The 12036-nt window shown below is 42.0% G+C and overlaps 1 protein-coding gene across 1 annotated transcript; it reads right to left on the bottom strand.

Moving 5' to 3' along the window:
• Nucleotides 1–3084: 3084 nt before the first annotated feature.
• Nucleotides 3085–3849, bottom strand: LOC122809401 (late histone H2A.2.2). Its single transcript, XM_044080869.1, has one exon. The coding sequence runs from the start codon at nt 3654–3656 to the stop codon at nt 3225–3227; it is 432 nt and encodes a 143-aa protein (XP_043936804.1). The 5' UTR covers nt 3657–3849; the 3' UTR covers nt 3085–3224.
• Between the last annotated feature and the right edge of the window lie 8187 nt (nt 3850–12036).

Below are 12036 nucleotides of genomic sequence, written 5' to 3'. Positions count from 1 at the left end.
ACAGCAACAGTTATCCCACTCCACAAGGGGGGAGCCACCACAAACCCCGGGAACTACCACCCCATTAGCCTGACAAGCCTGGTCTGCAAGGCCATGGAACATATCATCATGGAACTTATAAACAAAGACATTGGTAATCTCCAAAATCTGGATCCCACCCAGTTCGGGTATGCAAAAGAAAGATCATGTCTCCTAAACCTGATAGACTTCTTTGAAGCAGTCACCAAAGCTGTAGGCAAGGGTAATGTGGTTCACACAGCCTATCTAGATCTTGCCAAGGCTTTCGACACCATCCCCCACTCTGGAATTACAGATAAACTCACTAAACTAGGCATAAATCCCCATGTCACAAGATAGGTTGCCAACTGGCTCACTGACAGAACACGCACAGTGAAAGTAGCAGACTCCAAATCCAACTTCAGACCAGTGACAAGTAGAGTATCACAGGGTTCAGTCCTGGGTCCTGCCCTGTTTGGTATCTACTTCTCTGAAGTAGAGGCTAACACAGAAGATCTTTGGCTAATGAAGTTCACAGGTGACTGCAAACTTGGAGCTATAATCAAAACTCCTAACAATGTAGACATCCTACAAAAGAGCCTCACAGACAGATGCCTGGTGTCAAAGCCATTGCCTCAAGCTCAATGCCAAAAAGTGCATGGTCATCCTCTTTGGTAAAAACTATGTACTACAACATAGGCGGTAGTATATACACCGAAAGAGTGATGAGACCTTGGGACTTAGGTGGACAGTAGTCTCTCCTTTGATAATCACATTGCCACAGTACTCAGAGAATCCTTCTACGTGGCACACCTCATCACAAAGGGTTTCTCATTAAAAAAAAAAATGTTGTTCCCCTCTACCCATCACTCATTAGACCCATTATAGAGTACAACGCCCCTTTTGGTATGTACCTCACAAGACATCTACAACAACTGGAAAGGCCACTGAAATACCTCACAAAAAGGATTACTGGCCTCACAGACAGTCTCAAAAAACTCCAGCTTTACTCCATCGCATATCACCTACTTAGAGGCACCTCTATGTCAAACCCAGAGCTGTTGGACATGCTCCACTTATCCCAATCCTGTAGAGCTACACTCTAGGGACCTAAACCTTGTCACTACAATAAACAGAACATGCGGAGGGATAGATTCCTGCCCCAGAGACTTCCCATACTCTGGAATAAACTACTTATCTATATCAAACAAACCTCCTCATTAGCACTCAAGAAAAATCTTGATGATTGGATGGGAAATAAGAAATTCACCCAGAGGATCACCTCTGTGGCTCTGCAAGACAGGTGCACAGGAAAATAATCTTCTTGGATGGCAAAAGCCAGGGTACCTTTTTGGATGGGCTTGTACAGGCCCCAGGGCCGATAGCCTAGTACCTACAAGTGCACCATGAACGGGTGCACAAGGTAGTAGGGAATGGTAGTGTCAACACAAATAGAAGGCTGTTATAGCTAAAGAAAAATATATAAACCCACAACTGTATGCGTTGGCAACTACCATACCTCAACCCACATTGGACAAAAGCTCAAAAATAGGGACAGATTTTTTTAGAAAGTCGCTATAAACCGGGTATGTATTAACTTTTACTTGTAGCCATGCTGTTTGCCCAATCTCTAACATGTACAACTGCAGAGCAAGTAGTTTAGAACTTTGTTGCGATAATACAAGGATATAAAGTCTGAAACTCAAATGCATGACATCTACCAATTTCTCAGATCAGTGATTTGCCAGAAAACAAACTTCATTAGAGCTCTTGATGAACATTTTCAAGTTAAAGTCATACCTGCATGTTTACTAGGTACAGTTCTATAAACCCAGTTAGGGGATTGTGTGGTTCAAGATACAGATTCAATCTGGGCACGTGCAGAGGAAAGAAATGTCCTTAAGTTAGCTACATACTGCGGATTAAAATTTGAATACCCATCTGGGAAAAAACTGCTAGTTTACAAAATCAAAAAAATATATACAATGCGGAGCATTAGATCAGGAATTGGCAAAACGGATAAGTTACCACAAATCAAGTGTTAGAACAAAAACAGCGGCGTTTTTCCTACGAAAATAGTGTGGCTTACTTCTGGGCGTGTACTAACTGCGATGCACAAGAACGGTTCAGCGAGGGCTTGTGAATACAAACTCTGTACTACTAGAAGTTACCCACAATGCAAACTAAATAAGTTACCCACAATGCAAACTACAGGTTGTGTCAGTCGGTGTGGGCGGTTTCACGTCACTTGTTGCATTTAAGATACTCCCACCAAAAATTTTAAATCGCCGAACTAGAAAATAAGATAAGGCGCTTTCAGATAATAAAATATTACGTCATGACATTTCAACCACGCGCAATGCGAAACAGACAGACGAATGGGCAGTACAAGTTAAAGACTGCAGGGGATTTGCAATTACGTATATATGGGAAACAATCATACCGCATTTCTTCCTAAAGTTAATTTTCGTGATGCATCTGGTTGCCTTTACTTATTTCTACGATATACTTACCAATAATGTTGGGAGAGCAGTTGCCGACTTCGGGATCCCTCTATTACACCCATATAGCTTTAAATTCGCACATGGCATAACGTAATATTGGTGGTTTCCCAAACTACATTCGCAAAACTAAGGGAACGGACGGAAAAACGAAATAGAAAAGTGGTCGCAAACACTGTCAACCACAGATGGAGATACCTCGCCGTAGCAATAACCGAGAATGCATTCCGGTATAATTTAAATGTATACCGCATTAAAAGTTACTCACCGGTTTAACCGAGGCAAATTAGATTACTTCTAAAAGGCTGCCTAAATAGAGCTAGAGAAAAATACATAATTATGCTAGCGTGCTGTGCATAAAGTTTGCAACCCACTTACCGCAGCATTAGTATACTCTACCTCAACGAGTAGAGTAATGTTTCAAGAAACTCCCAAGTTACGGATTTTTTCTTTATATTGGTGTTTAGCAGCATAACATGACAACGTTAAGCACCACTTGACAGGAAGTTTGAGCCAACCGGCAAGTAGCATCGAATGTGACTAATGCACAACTAACATAAGCAAGTTAGAAACAAGTATACCACCATTTTATACCAGACATTTTATTAGTTAAATAAAACAAAATGGTAAACGAAGATATTTCAATGAAGAGTAGAACAAAAACAGATCTTTTGAAGACTACTAAGCGGCCCTTAAAAGGGCCTTTGGGGGGTTTCAGTTATTGACTTAATATTCTTGCGACTGTTGAGAAGCCTTCTTGCCAGATTTACTTGGTGTGGGCGCTGCTGAGCCACTCTTTTTAGGAAGCAACACTGCTTGGATATTCGGAAGAACACCACCTTGCGCGATCGTAACACTTCCCAGCAATTTATTCAATTCTTCATCATTCCGTACGGCCAGTTGTAGGTGTCGTGGAATAATACGGTTTTTCTTGTTGTCACGAGCAGCATTACCGGCCAATTCCAGAATCTCAGCAGTTAAATACTCAAGTACTGCTGCTAAATAAACCGGGGCACCAGCACCAACCCTCTCAGCATAATTGCCCTTTCGTAGTAATCTATGTACACGACCGACGGGGAACTGAAGACCAGCTCGGGATGAACGCGTCTTAGGCCTTGAACGGCTTTTTGCAGCACCAGTCTTGCCACGTCCAGACATCTTCAAAACACGCTTACCTTTTCTATCAAAAAATGATTGTTGAAATTCTGCCCCAGCGATTTTTATGCCCAATTCAAACAAAAAGTCCCCGCCTCTGCTTTTTGTTCACTGGCTATAATGTGACGCATTTGCCGATCTGCTCTCAGTGATTTGTTATTTAAGTGATCTGATAAGCAATTGGTTGATATTCCAACCCTCTTATGCTAATAAGTTTCCTAAGCGCTACAAACAGTTTTCTTTTCCTGTTACTTGATTGGACCGTCTTTTAAAAGTTTCCACAGTTTGAACATATTTAGACAAACAATTGGTTAAAACAAATGCAACAACTATCAACGGTTGTGGTTCCGTATTAAATCAGTTGATTCCATTTTAACCAATAGAGTAACAATACCAAAAGGCGCAATTTTTTTAAATTAAAACGCCATGTTAGATTAATCATTCAGTTTTTATAATAGAGCTTAATCGTTTTATCACTGAATATAGATAAAGAAAGCGTAAACATTTGAAAAGATGGGAGGATAGTTTTTCAAATGTATTTATTTTCCGAAATATATTTTATTCTAATCAGAATCGTGGATGCATTAACAAAGTGCTTAGACACAAGGAGTTTAATGCCACCACCAAACAAACGAAAAAGCAAGAATGTATTTATTTGACATCTGTTGACCGTGTTTAATTTGTCTGAGTTTGTGCCCTTTTTCAGCGGAGCTCCGCCAAAAAAACAAAAGTGGTATAAATTGTAATACAATATATAAATTATCGACTACAGACTTGACAAAAATGATAAGATGTACAGTGTTTTCCCTTTCTATTAATTTCACGTTTGACCTACTTACAATGAAAGAGAAGAATATTTGTAAAGAACAGTCTCACAAGAAAAGGAATGGTCCTGAAACCTCATAGAAGATTGTGTACTTATGGTGGCGTACAGGTTTGCAGCACGTTGCTGTATAAAGTGTATGTTTTGTTTTCAATCAATATTGGAATGCGGTACTGGCAGTAATTTATTGCTGGGTGGTCATGTTAATCATGAACGCGATGCTGTGTTTAATGTCGCCCGGGTGTACTGCGATTACTGATTTTGGAAATCGTTAAAATCACACATAAAGAACGGAGTATATATGCATGTATATCGATCACCTGTCTCCAAATGGTGGTTTGTGTAAATACACTTTCGGTTAAACTGCTCTCCTCTTCAACTCCTTAAATTTAATTTTTCAATCAACCTTCCTTTATTTTTTGTTAGAAATTGCTTTTTTAACGCTCAAAAGTTGTTAGAATAAAATGCGTTGTATTATCATGCATTTTTTTGAAGGATATGAAATCGAAAACTTGAATGTCGGTCAATATTTAGTGACTTCAGTCCCCAAAAGATTTGTCAGAAATGACACGTTTTATGAGGAAAATATGAGGCAAAAATCAAAACAGTTGAGAAGCACGTGTGATGGTACTAATATTTAAAAATATGACATTGGTTCAGAAAGCAAGAAATCGTAACCTAGTATGCCGCAAATATCACTAAGCTATAATTTACTGTGAATGACTTAACTAATTAAATGGCAAACACACCCCTACTACTCCAAAGATTTTCATGTGGTGGTAAACATTAACGGAGTAATCCAAGACCGTCTGGTCTACTAAGGGCATTGGTGCACGAGTTTCTGATAGGGCGACCAGTTCAAGTCTGTGTAGCGTGTTAGGTGATGAAGTTACTAGTCTGTGTAGCGTGTTAGGTGATGAAGTTACTGTGTACAGGTTGATGTAGAAACGACTAACTGTAGAGTTACCACCTTTTCAAATGCCCAAAGTGGTACAAATGTCAGATTTTGCAGGCCGAAACATACCCACGGCCAGTATAAAGGACAGAACTTCACATTTTTGCCTAAATAAAAGCTTATTCTTATAGCTTTTTAGTTGATTATTCTGTTTCTTAGAACATTTAGGTGTTTCAGATACAAAATAACTATTTTATACAACTATTACATAAAATGGCTTTGTAGTAGAACATTACCCCACCACGATTTTCGCGCAGGAATGGGCGTGTCCTACACGATTGACAGGGCTGAGTGACAAGCTATGCAGATTATACAGTGAGATGGTGAATATTCATTCTCTGGCCGTTTTTTAAACACAGGCTTCATGCCTTTTTATGTTATTTTTAATTAGAGTTACTATAGCTTTTAGTACAGGATATGTAAAATAGAGATTAAATAAAGTTGTCCTTATTTTCTACATTTATAAGTGTACCGTCGAAAGCACCGAATGGCCTGGGTGTCTGACTTGCTTTGTCACTTTGTACTTAACCACATACTGTGTTGTAGGGTAAAATGCGGCTCATACGGGCAGTATGTACGCAGTATCCACTAGTTCCCGTTTTGCAGCGTGTGCCCATAAACCCCCCCCCCCCCCCCCCCCACACACACACACATTTGGTTTAATGCTGTGTAGTAATTGCTTTTGCAAGGGGGGGGGGCAAGTCCCCCTGCTCCCCCCTACATTTCTTTAAGCATTTTTCTGGAGATAAAGCAACAAGCAATATTCTAAGGCAGTGGGACAATAAATACATACAATAAATGCAATAAAAAGACCTCACAGAAAGGCCGCCACCAGCACCTTTACAGAATGCGAATTTTAAGTCTGTTAAATAATTTTTATACGTGCAGCATATTATGTGTTTGCACCCCTCCCCTTTAAAGAATTGTAATTCTAAGCGTAATAGTGTAATACTTTTGTATAAATGCAGTATATTCTATGTTCGTTTGAATAAGTAAATCTGTTTGGATCGGTACAGCATTTGTAAGTACGCGTTCTGCCAAATTATTTAGTCTAAGATGAAATTTATCGGAGCTTTTGATCACTGCAAATTGGAAATCCTGGTACCAGCAAATAAGGGAGAAAAGGCTTTTTATTGAAATAATTACACTGTTTAGCATACTCATCTTTCTGAGGATGGTTTTCCCATGTTTATTCAAAGCAGTTTTCAAAATAAACATCATGAGCAGAGTGCTGGGCGTGGTTTGGGCGGTCCTTGCTACTGCACATATAAGGTAAGGGAAACAGCTCTTAAACTTTACAAAAAACACCTGGCATGTCCAAGGGTGAACTTCCAGTGATTTCTCCTGTCCACTTGGTGAATCTGGGCATACTGGGGCAATGCGGCAACTGCCTCATGTACACAGACAATCCTCTCCAACTACCACCCAACCCTACAACCTGCAAGAGATGCACTTACATAGCCAAACTGGAAGCAAAGTTCTCTCCGGCCAAGATTGTGCTAGACAGTCAAGAGGAGAAGGTTAATACCTGCATTACACCCCAAGCAACTCATAGACCTTCAAAGCCCACACCATCAACACCCACACATAGCAACACTAAACCCACATATGCGGAGGCCTTTAACATTAACATATCCAAGCAACAAGGACCTTGGAAGCTGAAATGCAAACAAACACCAGTCACAACCAAAGTGACACATAGCTCACAACACCAGTGTGCCACCCAACAACAGCCCCTAAGGCAAGACAATGTACCCAACACTTTAGTCACAGGTGACTCTATAGTCAGGCACACTGATGTCCCACTCATCAGGCTGAACAAGGAGAAAATTACAGTCAGCTGCCTGTCGGGTGCCAGGATCCGCCACATAACGCATGCACTCAAGTCACTCCACAAGTACAAATACGACTCTGTCATTGTCCATGCTGGAGTGAATGACTTGAGACGTACCTCCCTGGACTACATGAAAAGAGACATGGAAGAGCTCTTGGATCATGTGACCCAGGCAGGTATGACCCTAGCCCTGAGTAGCATCCTGCCTTTGCCCAGAATGATACCACAGTATAAGGACAAAATTATTGACTTCAACAATTGGCTAAGCTTCTGGTGTCATTTAAAGGGGATCCAGTATTTGCCTGCCTGGGAAGACATGATTGACAAACCACGATGCTTTGCCAGAGATGGTCTGCACCTGTCACCCCTGGGATTTAGGTTACTGGCTAAAGCTCTTGCCACCCCTATAGTGCCTTTTTTAGGCAAGGTGCAAAGGATAAAACCACCACTGTAACAGATACAAGCATGCAAAATCTGAAGGTAATGCTACTCAATGCTAGAAGTCTAAACCTCAAAATGCACTCCCTCAAGGCACTCCTAAAAATGGAGAACATCGATATTTGTGCAGTGACTGAGACCTGGTTCAAGGCTCCAGAGAGCACCCCTGCAATACCAGGCTACAATTCTTACCACACTTTTCGGCCACAAAACCAAGACCGAAACACTAAAGGTGGAGGAGTGTACATATTCACACCTCCAGGCTAGTTGCCCAACACAATGCATCTGAAATTCTCCAGGTGCAACTAACACTAGGTAAGACTGCAATTCAAATTGCAGCTTGCTACAGATCCCCCACCATGCCCCAAGATTCTCACTACATCTTTCTAAACATACTGGAAAATATTAAGATACAACCAAACACCCTAATACTGAGTGATTTCAACTACCCTGCCATTAATTGGGAAAACTACTCAGGTACCAACTCCTTTTCCCAATGGTTCTTGGAATTCATAAATTCCAACGCCCTGGATCAACTAATCCATTGTCCCACCAGGGGCTCCAATATCCTTGACCTGGTCATTACCAACATGGTAGATAGATGCTCCACACCAGTGGTCACCCCCTCATTGGTCAGGTCTGACCATAAGCAAATCACCTTTGACATCCACATCCCAACCCCCAGTAAGGAAACCTCCTTAAAAAACTTCTCCAAAGCCAACTTCATGCTACTGAAGTCAGAAGTGACAAACTTCACAACACCCACGCAGAAGGGATCTGGAAGTTCGACTGCAGAATCCTACACTAAGGCACTGTACGAGCACATCCACTCATGCATGAATTGTGCCATCCCAAATAGATCCAAGATGCTCTTCTCCAAAAAAGGAAGCCAATCTGGTGGCCCCCTGCTATAAACAAACTATACAACAGAAGGAAGAAACTGTTGCAGAAAAGAGGAAAATCCCAGGATGCAAAAAACTCCCTCACCAGCCTCAGTGAGAAGCTGAGATCCATCATAAAATCCTCAAAAGCTAGTTATGAAAATAAAATTGCCAAAGATTCCAAAGACAACCACAAGGCATTCTATAGTTATGTCAAGAATCTAAATGGCAATGCTCAGATCTGCTCCGAGCTACAACAGAATGGCATACTTATCCCAAGGATATTGCCAATATCCTGGCAGATCGATTTAGTGCCAACTTCACCCCCATCTCACCCCCTAAAGGGCCCATCTCAATACCAAAAGATTGCCAAATTCCGATAATCACGGCCACACAGGTAGAAACTGCACTCTCCAAAGCTATTTTTTTTCTTGATTTTTCTTGAAGAGTGCTAATGAGGAGCTTTGTTTGATATAGATAGGTAGTTTGTTCCAGAGTATGGGAAGTCTCTGGGACAGGAATCTATCCCTCCAGTATGTTCTGTTTATTGCGGTGACAAGGTTTATGTCCCTAGAGCGTGTAGCTCGGAGGGATTGGGATTTCTTTACATGGAGCATGTCCAACAGCTCTGGGTTTGACATAACTTTGTATGTTAGGCAGAGATCGCCTCTGAGTAGGCGATATGCGACGGAGTAAAGTTGGAGTTTTTTGAGACGGTCTGCGTATTCATCTGTTTGAGGCCGGTAATCCTCTTTGTGAGGTATTTCTGTGGCCTTTCCAGTTGTTGTAGATGTCTTGTGAGGTACATACCAAAAGGGGCATTGTACTCTATAATGGGTCTAATGAGTGACGAGTAGAGGGGAACAATGACCTCTTTTTTTCCTGGATGAGAATCCTTTTGTGATGAGGTGTGCCACATAGAAGGATTTCCTGACTACTGTGGCAATGTGATTATCAAAGGAGAGACTACTGTCCACCTGTGTCCCAAGGTCTCTTATCACACTTTTGGTGTTAAGTAGACTACTGCCTATGTGGTAGTTCATGGGTACAGAGTTTTTACCAAAAGGGATGACAATGCACTTTTTGGCATTGAGCTTGAGGCCATGGCTTTGATACCAGGCATCTGTCTCAGTGAGGCCCTTTTGTAGGATGTCCACATCGTTAGGAGTTTTGATTATGGCTCCTAGTTTGCAGTCATCTGCAAACTTTGTTAGCCAAAGACCTTCTGTGTTAGCCTGTACTTCAGAGAAGTAGATACCAAACAGGAGAGGACCTAGGACAGAACCCTGTGATACTCCACTTGTCACTGGTCTGAAGTTGGATTTAGAGTCTGCTACTTTCACAGTGTGGGTTTTGTCAGTGAGCCAGTTGGCAATCCATCTTGTGACATAGGGATTTATACCTAGTTTAGTGAGTTTGTCTATAATTTCAGAGTGGGGGATGGTGTTGAAAGCCTTGGCGAGATCTAGATAGGCTGTGTGAACCACCTTACCCTCATCTACAGCTTTGGTGACCTCTTCAAAGAAGTCTATCAGGTTTAGGAGACATGATCTGCCTTTTACAAACCCAAACTGGGTAGGGTCCAGAGTTTGGAGATTACCAATGTCATTGTTTATAAGTTCCATGATGATATGCTCCATAGCCTTGAAGACCGGGCTCATCAGGTTAATGGGGCAGTAGTTCCTGGGGTCCGTGGTGGCTCCCCCTTTGTGGAGTGGGATAACTGTTGCTGTGTGCCATTCAGTGGGCACAAAGCCTGAGTTGAGGCTATGATTGAACAAGGTACTTAGGTGGGGTGCCAGTTCATTCTGTAGTTCATGTAGAACGCAGCCTGAGATTGAGATGTTGTCAGGTCCCATGGATGCTGTGTTCTTGGCTTTGGAGAGTGTGTTTTTTACCTGTGCAGCTGTGATTACAGGTACTTTGCATTCTTCCGATATAGAGATGGGCCCTTTAGGGGATGAGAGATGGGCACAAAGCCTGAGTTGAGGCTATGATTGAACAAGGTACTTAGGTGGGGTGCCAGTTCATGTAGAACACAGCCTGAGATGTTGTCAGGTCCCATGGATGCTGTGTTCTTGGCTTTGGAGAGTGTGTCTTTTACCTGTGCAGCTTTGATTACAGGTACTTTGCATTCTTCCGATATAGAGATGGGCCCTTTAGGGGATGAGACAGGGGTAAAGTTAGCACTGAACCTATCTGCCAGGATGTTGGCAATATCAGTTGGTTCTGTATATTTAATGCCATTGTGCTGTAACTCAGAGCAGATCTGAGTGTTGCCATTGAGATTCTTGACATAGCTATAGAATGCTTTGTGGTTGTCTTTAGAATCAGTGGCAATTTTGTTTTCGTAACTAGCTTTGGAAGATTTTATGAGGGATCTCAGCTTCTTACTGAGGCTGACCACGAAGTTCCTCCAATCATGGGATTTTACTCTTTTTTGCAACAGTTTATTTCTTCTGTTGTAGAATTTGTTTATAGCAGGGGACCACCAGATTGGCTTCCTTTTTTTGGAGGATAGCATCTTGGTTCTTTTAGGGATTGCATGATCCATGCACTCGTGTAAGTGCTTATAAAGTGCAATTGCATAGGATTCAGCAGTCATATCTCTATTGTCCGTCAGCATGGGTGTCGTGAAGTTTGCCATTTCTGTCTTAAGAAGCGTGAAGTTGGCTTTGGAGAAATTGTTTACGGTGGTTTCCCTAATGGGGGGGGTGTGATGTGGATGTCTAGGGTGATTTGCTTGTGGTCGAATCTGACCAACGAGGAATTGACCTCTGGTTTGGAGCACTGGTTGCCCATGTTGGTAATGACCAGGTCTAGGGTATTGCTGCCCCTGGTGGGGGTGTGGATAAGTTGATCCAAGGCATTGGAATTTCTGAATTCCAGAAAACGTTGAGCACAAGAGTTGCTACATGAATAGTTTTCCCAGTTAATGGTGGGGTAGTTGAAATTGCCCATTATTAGGGTGTTAGGTTGTACCCTAATATTTTCCAGTGTATCAAGAAATGAGGAGTGGGAATCCTGGGGCATGGTGGGGGATCTGTATCAAGCTACAATTTGCATTGCGGTCTTGCCCTTGAGTTAGTTGCACTTGGATAATCTCGGATGCATTATGCTGAGCAACTAGCCTGGAGGTGTGGATATCCTTAATGAATATGGACACGCCTCCACCTTTAGTGCTTCGGTCCAGGTTAGGTGGCCAAAAGGTGTGGTATGAATTATAGCTTGGTAATGCAGGGGTGCTCTCTGGAGCCTTGAACCAGGTCTCTGTCGCTGCACAGATGTCGATGTTCTACATTTTAAGGAGTGCCTCGAGTGAGTGCATTTTGAGGTTTAGACTTCTAGCATTAAGTAGCATTACCCTCAGATTTTGCTTGCTTGTACCCGTTACAGTGGTGAATTTGTCATTTGAATCTTGCCTAAAAAAGGTACTATAGCGGTAGCAAGAG

This window comes from Protopterus annectens, chromosome 8.part0 (genome assembly GCF_019279795.1).
Source record: "Protopterus annectens isolate FY-2018-M chromosome 8.part0, PAN1.0, whole genome shotgun sequence".
NCBI lineage: Eukaryota > Metazoa > Chordata > Ceratodontiformes > Protopteridae > Protopterus > Protopterus annectens.
The sequence above is the reverse complement of the archived record's forward strand: the minus strand, read 5'-3'. Positions and strand labels throughout refer to the sequence as shown.

Excerpts from the sequence above, each read along its gene's own strand:
- LOC122809401 (XM_044080869.1), bottom strand. The coding sequence starts at position 3,656 with ATGTCTGGACGTGGCAAGACTGGTGCTGCAAAAAGCCGTTCAAGGCCT.